A 10,745-nucleotide genomic window follows, 5' to 3' on the forward strand; every position below is an offset into this window, starting at 1 on the left:
CCCGGCCCCCCAGCCCTGCCGGCCCCGCCGCCATCGCCGCTGGTTCTGAATTTGCCCTTTCGGTCCTAAACACCCGCTGGCTCTGCCTAAAATCGCCGTGAGGGGCCGGGCTGCCCAGGGAGAGCATCAGGTGTGTGCGCGGGGGAAGCTGTCCGGGTGTCAGAAGGAAATTCCCTGCTCACATCCGTGCCTCCCACCCGGGATGTAAAAATTTTCCCTCGGGAATTTTAAATTGGGATTTATTTTTTTTTAATTTTTTTAAATTTTTTTTTGGCAAGGTGGCTGCTCCTGGAGCTGTAAACACAGAAATAACAAAGCATCCAATGGTCTGACCTCATTCATTTGATATATGCTCTAAATTATATATAATCATACTGCAAAGCAGCCTGATGGTGTGGATGGGAGAGGGCTGGCAGGGCAGAAATTCCACTGGGGAGATGTCTCCTGGGTGGATCCATGGTGCCCTGCCTGCCTGCTCCCAGGGGGGGCTGCCTGCTCTGCAGGGTGCTGCCCAGGCACGGGGGTCTGCTCTGAGCACAGCCCCTCCTACTGCCCACCTGTGCAACCCGCTGCCAGGCCAGTGCTCACTGGGGTTGCTTCCATCCTCCCTGTCCTGGGAAGCTTTGGATCAGAGGCTGTACCACTGGGCCATGCACAGCCTGGCACGGGGTGCTCTGCAGGCAGCCTGGCTGTGGGCAGAGCCACAGGGCAGTAGAATAGGCAGAATTTGAAGCCCATATTGGGATCTGTGCAGAGTTCTCAGTTTTAGAAACAAAGACTTGGAGACCTGCACCTTCACTGTTCAGTAATGCCTTCCCAGGGCCAAAAATTCATGTTTTACCATCTAAGCAAGGCAGGGAGAGTCCCAGGTGAGCCTGTGCCTGAACTAGAGAGGAAGCCAGTTGTAGATCAATGCTTTCATCCTACCTTCTGCCTCTGGGGGAAGCCTGATGTGGTGCATCTCTCCCAGGACGCCCAACAGTGTCCTCTGTGTGTGCTGCCCACAGAAGGTGCTCCAGGCTCATCCCCCTGATCTGCTGTGGAGCACGGCTGCCTGGTCGTGTGCCTTGGTGGTCCTCTCACCACTAATGTCAGGCCTTGGTTCCTGCAGGAAAAGACAGGGAAGAGGTGGTTGTCCCGACCTCGGGGGGCAGGTACGACGTGCACCTGAGGCAGCGGCAGCGCGTGGCCGTGTACTGGGAGGAGGAGGCAGCCGAGGTGCGTCGCTGCACCTGGTTCTACAAGGGGGACAAGGACAACAAGTACATTCCCTACTCCGAGTCCTTCAGCGAAGAACTGGAGGTAAACACCACTTCCCTGGTTGCATCCATCTTGGCTTCTGATTGTCAAATACTTGGCCCTGATGTCCCAAACTCCATACGGGGCAACTGGCAGCGCGGTCGCGCCTGAGGACATGAACTTGAAAGAGGCTTTGGCACGGTGCTTTTGCAGCTGATTAACACAACTCTGAAGGCTGCCACTGTCTCCCTCCCTGCCTGCTGTGGCTGGGCAGCCTCCTCTCCCTCCTGGCCTCTCCCAGACGTGTCAGCATCCTTCTGCTACACATTTGAGAACCCGGGTGCTCTCGGCAGGCCGTGCAGCTCTGGCCTTGCCTGCAGCCTCACTCTAGCAGCTTTGCTCTATTTTTTCCTGACCCTGTCTGCTCTAACTTCAGCTTGACTCTCCTTGTGAGAATTGTCCTCACCCTGCTCATAGTTTCACCAAGGGAGTTGTGAATGTAAGAGGAATCATCGTTACAGGGACCCACTGAGTGCTTTGTAGTGTTAAGAGACTTCAGTGGTCTGTCCTGTTAATCTTTGGAAAGATGCATAGATTTTTAAAAACATACATCTTTACAATTAATCTGCAGTATCAAAGAATACTTCTGAATTGATGGGGAAGTCTGCTGTGGCTGCTGAAGTGGGGGCTTCTTGGAAACCCTCTCACAAATAATACTCAGAGGACCCTGCTGCTCCTCCAGCTTGACCTGGCTGATTTCTGCCTCTTCCACAAAGTGTGTTGACAAGAGATACTGTGAAATGGGTGGGAAATACCTTCAGCTGACTCACAGAGGATGTTCTTTTCCACAGGAAGCTTACATGATTGCTGTGACCCTGGACGAGTGGAAGACAAAACTGGAGTCTCCTAGCAGGGAAATCATTATCTTGCACAACCCAAAGGTGAGGAGGGGCCTGGTGTGCTGACCAGCAAGAACATCCCTCCATTCTTTTTAGGGCCTGTCTTTGTGCTCTGCCTTTATGCTGTTTCTTTTAACCATGTCTGCTGAGAAATCAGTTCTGTCCAAAGTTTGAACATTCTCCTTGCCTGCCCGTGAGGGTGATGCCAGCAGACTCTGCTTCACACAGAGGCACTTCTTCCCAACACACCTTCCACTCTTTGTACAAAGGGCTAGCACAGCTCAGCATCACGCTCCAGTCCCACCCCGTGTCACCTACCAGCTGTTGTAGCAACATTTCTCCTCGGTGTAACCACGTCACAGCTTAATGAGAGGCTGCTCTTGTTTCCCAGCTGATGGTGCACTACCACCCTGCTGCCTCCTCCGACGACTGGGGCTCCACTCCCACGGAACAAGGTCGACCTCGGACTGTGAAGAGAGGAGTAGAAAACATTGCTGCTGAGATCCCCAATGGTGAGCTTGCTTCTCCCTCCCTTCCACCCATCCAGAACTAGAGTCTCTTTTCCAGCCTGTATACTCAAAAAGACTTGGCAGAGGCTCCCATGATTCATTAAATGAAGTGCACATCTACAAATGTCATGCAAGGAACTGAGTGGTTTCAGAAACCTTAGTACCAGAGGCCTGCAGTGTGAGTGACCACGTGGAAGGGCAGACACAGGGGGAAGGCAGGATGCTTCAAGCTCCCACCCCGAGCTCCCAGCTGTAAAAGCTCTGCAGTGTCTGACACCATCCCTGAGGTCTTGGTATGTTGGTTCATAAAGGAGGAGAGTTTCTTTCCATGGCAGGGAGAGAGGCTTATCACTTACCTACTACTTTCTGGGGCACATGCTCTGCCTGTCTCTGAACCTGTGTGTCAGCTCTGCCCACTCCCAGGTGTCACCAAGCTCCCAGTCAGCCCTCAGAATTTTTCCCCATGGTGAGGGCAGGCAGTTACTCCTGTCTAACCCCTTTTCCATCCGTGTCCACCTTCAGGGAAGTACTTATGCAAACTCAGGTGTGTGGGAAGTAGAGAACAAGGCAACCCTGCCTGGTGCAGGTGGGGGCTGGTGGCCCAGCAGAGGGGCTGGGAAAAGTACAACTGGGCCAAGTCCTCTGCTCGTGCCCTCTCCCATCCCCAACGTGTCCCACAGCTGGGTGGATGTGAACTGCAGGACCACCCCCTCCTGCTGACATGAAGACAGTGACAGAAGGGGGACAAGCCACCTTGCCTCCCTCTGCTGTCCCGTCGATCCTGAACCATCCCAGGGTGGGCAGCTGAACTGAGCTGGACAGTCAGTTCAGAAATGTGGGGAAGCCCAAATCCCACCACCCTTTGGGCACAAAACCCAGGCACCAACTCAGGTTGTTCTCACCTGGCTGAGGGGAGGATGGGTGGCTCCCCCGTATCCGAGGGGACAACTCCCTGTCCCACATTGTCCCCTGCAGTGCCTGAGCTCTCCCAACTCCTCTTTCCTCCCAGGAGAGCCCCTGCAAATCGACCACCTGGTTTTTGTGGTGCACGGGATTGGCCCTGCCTGCGACATTCGCTTCCGGAGCATCGTCCAGTGTGGTAGGTGTGGGGCTGGGGGCTCCTTCCACGGGCAGCTCTTGGTGGAGCCAGGAAACCCCCACCAGCCTGGACACTGCCCCAGGCTGCCTGAGCATGTCCAGACCATCCCCACCCTCATGCTGGTAAAAGCTTTCATGGGCAAATCTGCTGACTGCAGCGGGGAGCCTGAGTGCAGCGCTCCCTGACACTTCAAATCCTGCCCCTTTGGGAAAGGTTTGGGCAACCACTTTTCATCACTGTTCTGCTGCCCAGAACAGTGTGTTTCCCAAAGTGGATACAGATTTCGCAACTAACTGTCTAAATCTGCTAAACTAATTATCGACCTGCTCAATCTAGTGCTGTGGGTTAACCTCCCGGGGTGAAGTCTTAACAGGCAACACCCCACCCAGCAGTGATTGTGGACCAAAACCACGGATGCTGCTTCTGGCTCAGGAAATCTCCAAGCTGCAAATGCCTGGGGGCAGGAGGGTATGCAGAGATATTGCTGGTCTGACACACTTCCCTGAGCATCCCCTGTTGATCAATATTGGTGACAGGTCACTAAACCACGTCACTCTGGTCTGACCTGTTCACTGTCACATGCTCAGAGTGCTGCAGTTCTGCAGGAGAGGTGATTACTGACCCTGCCTGGAAGCCTGATATGATGGAACCTGAGGGGAGCTGAGATTTTTCACAGCAGACTGTCTTTAGCTCCTTTAAAACATACCTCTGCTTTAATGCAGTTTGTTCTTCTGTATGTTCATCTGACAAAACTATTTTCAAGGCTGCTGACAGTTTAGAATGAAGGAAATCAGCCTCTCTCCCTGACAACTGAGGAATTTCAAGTTCATTCCCTCCCTTGGGATTCCCTCTCCTCACAACAGATTTTTTTTTTTTAAATTCTTAAAGCACCTTTTCTTCCTACTACTGCTCTGTTGAAAGTCTTGCCCATGCAGAAAAGAGGCTTGTTACAGATGGGACAGTGAAATCCAGTAAACACACATATAAGGACATGGAATTTTCCCCTGATCTTGTAGTTAAAGATTCAAAGTCTTAGGATAGCAGCAGCAGATTAAAGACCCTGGTGGGATTTCCCCTAGTAATGGTCTTTCCTTTTATCTTATTAAGTGCTGTTGCTGCAGCAGGCTTGCCCTGCAGCCCACTGGGTCTCAGTAAGAATCTGTGCTCTTTTCCAGTCAATGACTTCAGGAACGTTTCCCTGAGCATGCTGCAAGCACACTTCAAGAAAGCACAGGAGCAGCAGCAGATTGGCCGGGTGGAATTCCTACCTGTGAACTGGCACAGCTCCCTCCACTCCACCGGGGTGGATGTGTAAGTGTCCTGGGCAGCCACCTCTTCCAGTGCCAGCATCTGTGGGAATGGCACAGTGCAGATCCAGGCTCCTCCCATGTAAACTGGGCTCTTTCTGGTGGCCTCTGCAGAAAAGAGGAAGCTGTGAGTGTTCAGGGCTGAGCAGGATGGACAGGGTCCCACAGAGCACCTCTGTGCCAGACCTGCTCCCCACTGCCTTCTTGCAGCCTGAGAAGCTTCTGCCTCCCCCTGGCCCACATCAGGAGGCACTCTGGGCATCCACACCTTAGTAAAGGCCTCTGGGACCCCAGCACCCAGTTTCTGTGCTGCAATGCTGCTCTGCAGTGCCCCAGGAAGGGGAGGGAGCAGGTTAGGCTCTGGGGGACGAAAGGCCGGAGCTTTAAGTGCACAGGCCGTGCTCTGCCTTTGGTGTTGGCACGAGCTGAGGGTCTGGATTACAACACCAGGTCCTTTGGGATGGCAGCAATCCCTCCCTGAGCTTATGTTTTGCTTTAGAAGTATGTTGGGGTTCCTGGCACCTCTCACTGCCACCCCCTCTCTCCTTTTTCCTCCTGCAGCGACCTGGAGCGAATCACTCTGCCGAGCATCAACCGCCTGCGGCACTTCATCAACGACACCATCCTGGACGTGTTCTTCTACAACAGCTCCACGTACTGCCAGACCATCGTGGACACCGTGGCCTCCGAGATGAACCGCCTGTACCAGCTCTTCCTGCAGAGGAACCCCCACTTCAGTGGGGGGGTCTCCATCGCGGGGCACAGCCTGGGTAAGGGGCTTCACCCGCCTGTCCCCTCACTGACCCTGTGCCTGGGAGCAGGGCTCCACCCCAGACAGGAGATGGTCCCCAGGGCTGCTCCCTGATGAGATGCTGATGCTCTGTCTGTCTCTGCCTGGTTCCCAGGGTCGCTCATTTTGTTTGATCTGCTGACAAACCAGAAAGCTGCTCCAGAGGAGGACGAGCACAGCGAGGTGGTACGTGCTGTGTGGTGGTGGCTGGGCCTGGGGGATGTTGCCACAGGGGTGGTTGTGCTGGTGCAGCCTCACATCGACCTGCTGCTGCAGCTGCTGGGGAAGGGGAGACTCCAAAATGCATGGGACAAAACAGGTGAGCAAAAAGCACGATGTCTCTGTTCACAGGGCTCCAGGACAACCTCGAGCAACAGAGGCATTGGGGAAGTAAAAGAAATCCTGAAGAAGCTGGAGCTGTCTGAATATTGTGATGTTTTTGAGAAGGAAAAGATGGACAGGCAGGCACTGGTAAGGAACTCTCCTCTTTTCCTTTCTTCTGGTTCTTCTCTGCTCTTCATCTCAGTCCTCCCACCCTCTGAACATCTTCCTGGTACTGAGTCACTCACACACAGAATGTCTGTGAGGAGCACAGCAGATCAGTCACAGAGAAGAAGGAAATCTTCACACACCTCTGTTGCTCCTGCACTGATACCTGGGTTGCTTCTTTTCCAGTTCTTGTGCACAGAGAAAAACCTTAAAGAAATGGGAATCCCCTTAGGACCAAGAATGAAGATACTCCATTACATCAGCTCCAAGAGGGAGATGCAGGTTTGTCTTCTGCGTGGCTGTATCCATCCAGATCAGCTCCCATTGCTCTCAGGACCAGTTCTTACCACTTATGATCCATCCCTGAGCACCCTGAGCTCCTCATTCCTGGTGGCTCTCATGGGCTTGTGTGTGGCTGTGGGGACAGAGCTGCTTGCTGCTCCCATGTCACCTGCCTGCAGGGCCACGTTACCCTGTGGTCTGTAAGGGTGATCACAGAGCAGCAGGACTTGTTCATGGAGGTTAAGACTGTAGCTAGTGCTGCCAGCCAGGGAGGTGATGAGCTGGCGTGGGATGATGCTGCCCTGGTTCTGGAGGACAAGGGGTGCACTTGCTCCCAGGTGGGCAGGACAGGCCATGACACGGGTTCATTGCAGGACCTTCCTCTGTCTGTGTTGCTGCAGGACCAGAGCACGGCAGTTCCCGGGCACAGCGGGGAGCACAGGGCCCAGCCTGGGTCCCCCTCACAGCACAACCCAGACAGCACAGATGAGGGCAGGAACTGCCAATACCGGGATGTTGCCTTAGGACAGGTAACTACAGAGCTCAGCACTGTGCTCTGACTGTGACAACAAGGTGCTCCTAAAGCCAGCATGGAGTTGGTCCCATGGAACAAAACCCCTCTCCCTCTCTCCTAGGTCTCAGCTAACTATCCTCAGCTGGACTACAAGCCCACCATCTTCTTTGCTTTTGGGTCTCCCATCGGGATGTTTCTCACAGTCCGTGGAGTCAAGCGGATCAACCCCAACTACAGCCTGCCCACCTGCAAAGGCTTCTTCAACATCTTCCACCCTGTAAGTGTTAAGAGCCAGAGCCTTCCTGCCCCACACACAGACCCCAAGCCCTGGCTCACTCTCCTCCTCCTCCACACAGTATGACCCGGTGGCGTACAGGATCGAGCCCATGATTGTCCCAGATGTGGAGTTTGAGCCCATGTTGCTGCCCCACCACAAGGGCAGGAAGAGGATGCACCTCGGTAAGGGCAGGCACAGCCCCTCTGCCCCCCACCCCGGGCAGTGCTGAGGCCCCAGCCCCACGCTGACCCCTCCTGCCTTTCAGAGCTGAAGGAAGGGCTGACTCGGATGAGCGTGGACCTGAAGAACAACCTGCTGGGGTCCCTGCGGGTGGCCTGGCAGTCCTTCACCCCCAGGTCGGTGGTACCACGGGGCAGGGGACACTGTGACCTGCCCACAGACATCCCAGGCTTGGGCTTCCTTGCTCCATCTCGGCCTCAAACCTGTGCCCAGCCAAGGGATCGCCTTGGAGCTGCAGCTGCATGTGGCTCTGCTGTGGCCCTTCCCTGTCACTGCCTGATGAAGGGGCAGAAGGAGCAACTTGCCTGCTCTGGGGGTCTCAGCCCTTTGTAAGCCCACCAAGCCAATCACCCTTCTTTAGCTGTCTCTTGAAACACTGTTTTTCAAGAGAGAGCTCTAGGGGAGAAGGACCCATCACTGAAGCTGCCCCTCCTCTGCAAGAGCCCACTGTGGGGCTGCTGCCCCTAAGCTGAATCACGTTGCTCTTCATGCCTTCAGACACGAAGCCAGACGAGCCCCCTGCAGCAGCAAAGGAGGAGACCCCCCCCATCAACGTGGGGAGGCTGAACGGAGGGAACCGCATTGACTACGTGCTGCAGGAGAAGCCAATAGAGAGCTTTAATGAGTATCTATTTGCCCTGCAAGGGCATCTCTGCTACTGGTAAGCTTCTGCATAACCATCAAGGGTTCAAATTCCTGCCTGACGTAAGCAGATTGCCACCATTTTTAAAGCCAACGTAGTAAGAAAAGCCCTGAGTAAACAAGATATGCTCCTGCCTGTAGCAGGTGGGCAGGGACAGAGGAGGGAGGCTAGTGTAGTTCTTGCCTGTGTTTGCTGAGCACTGCAGCTACCCCACAACCACCACAGCTGTCCTGACAGAGTGGGGGGAAGTGTCCCCCTCTAAATTCCCATGTCCTTCTACTCCAGGGAGTCAGAAGACACAGTTCTGCTTGTTCTGAAGGAGATCTACCAGACACAAGGCATTACACCTGATCAACCTTTGCCAGGAGGCCAATGACCAACCTGTGCTGTTCTGGCTGCTTGATGTAAGTCACCTTGTCTCCACCTCCCAAATTTCTTAGGACACAACAGGAGGTGAGCTGGGTGGATTTGTGTCTGCCCTTGTGCAGCTACTGCCATGGTCTCCTTTTGCTTTTTTAGATCCAATTCAAATGAGTACTCACCAGGAAAGTCCAGATTTCTACTCTGCCTTCCTCTCTCCTCTGCTGCTGTGTCCTGCATGCTGCTTCCCAAGTACTTGCTGCTACCTGGAGATAAGGATTATTTTACTCCTTTTTGGGTAGGGGTGGGGGGTGGTGGGAAATACCAGGGAAAACACTTCTACTCAAGCACACACAGCACCTGCCCTGTGACTCCCTGTGGCAACAGGTACTTTGAACCCTCCACCTTGTCAGCTATCACACTAGCTCCTCTAGCACTGAAGCAGGTTAGTTGTCTGGGCTAGGAACCAGCACTGAGGGCCTGACTCTGCTTCTGGCTTAGTGAGGACACTCATAGCTTGTGACTTTGAGGAATAAAAGCCTTAAACACACAGCATGGAGAGAGCTGTAGCAGCCTGATTGAGCACAGGAGCTTGCCTGCTCCTCCCTGCTGTCAGAGTCACCAGGACTGGGGTCTGCAGGGGGTGACACCCAGGGCACAGGCTGCTGTTCCAGCAGGAACTTGTCTCCCAGCCATCCTTGTCTCCTTGAACTGCTGCTGCATGGTTTGTGCACCCATGCGCTGTGCCAGGCAGGACTATCCCACAGCACAGCTCATGAGAGCAGCATGTTTGTCACCTTGACCCAGCAGCCAACAAACCAAGGGCCAGCCCAGGCACTGCATCTTGTGTAGGACCAAGCTAGTGGCCAGGGAGTACATGGGAGGAAAGCTTCACCTCCAGCTCCAACTCCAGCCAGACCTGGGGAGAGCAGCTGCTCCTCAGCAGTGTCCAGGCAGCTGGGAAGCCCAGAGGGACAGCCCTCCTGTGCTGGTAGAGGCACAGGGCAGCACTGCCCTCCTAGGTGGCCACAGGAGTCTCACCCCAGCTGGGCTCCAGGCTTTGCTTTGGATTTTAAATGCACACAAAATGCAGCCAGGGAAGTTGAAGCCCAGATCTATGGAGTCTGGGCACTGTGTCCCAATGACCTCACTGAAGAAGGGCCACCAGCTCAGTTGCAACTGCCTGGGGGGTTTGAGCTTTGCTCCAAGGGGCTGGGGAGCCCATGGTGATTGCCCCCGTGTGACCAAACCCCCCCAGGCAGATCCCCTGGCTGGGCTGGAGTCCTGGGGCAAGGCAGAGGCAGAGGCTCCAGTGGTTGCTGTGACAGCCTTTGGAAAGAGCCAAACCACTTTCCCTCCCACTGACTTTTGCCCTGCATGGGCTAAGGAGCCTTTTCCCTGCCACCCGTTTTGTTTGTCCTCTGTGGTACCACATGATTTGCACTACTTGAAAGGTGTTGTTTGCAGCCTGCATCCCTCCTCCCCTCCCCAAGGAACAAGCTGTTCTTTTACCTGACTGCAGAGACAGACCTGCTGCTCAGCCAGCACCTGCACTGATTGCTAAAGCATCTCCTACAAGAGCAGGAAAAGGAACAGTCTTAACACTCTCATGGTCAGCTTTTTAAATTACTCACTTTGTTAAAAAAAAAAAAAAAAAAAAGGAAAAAAAAGTGAAATACGTTTTAAATGTTATTTAATGTCTTTTCCAGTAAAAGCCAAAATAAATAAGTAGACGACTGTGTTGTGTACATGTCTCAGGGGGGAGGGAAAGGGCTGAACAATTCACATGTGCACAATCTGGGGAAAAGTAAAGCTATTTCTGTAACTTCTGTTGAGGTTGCAGGGGCACAGAGGGCTCCATGGCCCAAACTGAAGGTGATGTTTTCATGACTCTCATCTCCTGAGTTTGGCAGAAGCAGACGTGCCTCTCCCTTTGCTGTTTGCATGTGCAAACACTTGACCTAAAATACACAAATCTATGGGGGAAACTAGTGACAAATAACTACTTACAACAGTCCTGCCATTGAGCTGTGCCCGGGATTTCTCAGCAGCATTTTACCCTTCCATGGTCTGAGGAAACAAACTGTGGTGTAGGGA

General features: G+C 53.8%; 1 protein-coding gene across 1 annotated transcript in view; it reads left to right on the forward strand.

Annotated features, from left to right (window-relative positions):
- Nucleotides 1-8,664, forward strand: part of DDHD2 (DDHD domain containing 2) — a 9,287-nt gene extending 623 nt beyond the window's left edge. Inside the window, 15 exon segments of the mRNA XM_009993261.1 lie at nucleotides 1,112-1,302; nucleotides 2,091-2,180; nucleotides 2,530-2,650; nucleotides 3,657-3,746; nucleotides 4,922-5,057; nucleotides 5,615-5,823; nucleotides 5,959-6,026; nucleotides 6,195-6,314; nucleotides 6,519-6,614; nucleotides 7,016-7,144; nucleotides 7,250-7,405; nucleotides 7,485-7,587; nucleotides 7,671-7,761; nucleotides 8,046-8,306; nucleotides 8,574-8,664. Of these exon segments, the coding sequence (XP_009991563.1) occupies nucleotides 1,112-1,302; nucleotides 2,091-2,180; nucleotides 2,530-2,650; nucleotides 3,657-3,746; nucleotides 4,922-5,057; nucleotides 5,615-5,823; nucleotides 5,959-6,026; nucleotides 6,195-6,314; nucleotides 6,519-6,614; nucleotides 7,016-7,144; nucleotides 7,250-7,405; nucleotides 7,485-7,587; nucleotides 7,671-7,761; nucleotides 8,046-8,306; nucleotides 8,574-8,664 (1,952 nt within the window).
- The last annotated feature ends 2,081 nt before the right edge of the window (nucleotides 8,665-10,745 follow it).

Source organism: Chaetura pelagica, unplaced genomic scaffold, assembly GCF_000747805.2.
Source record: "Chaetura pelagica isolate M959 unplaced genomic scaffold, ChaPel_1.0 scaffold302, whole genome shotgun sequence".
NCBI lineage: Eukaryota > Metazoa > Chordata > Aves > Apodiformes > Apodidae > Chaetura > Chaetura pelagica.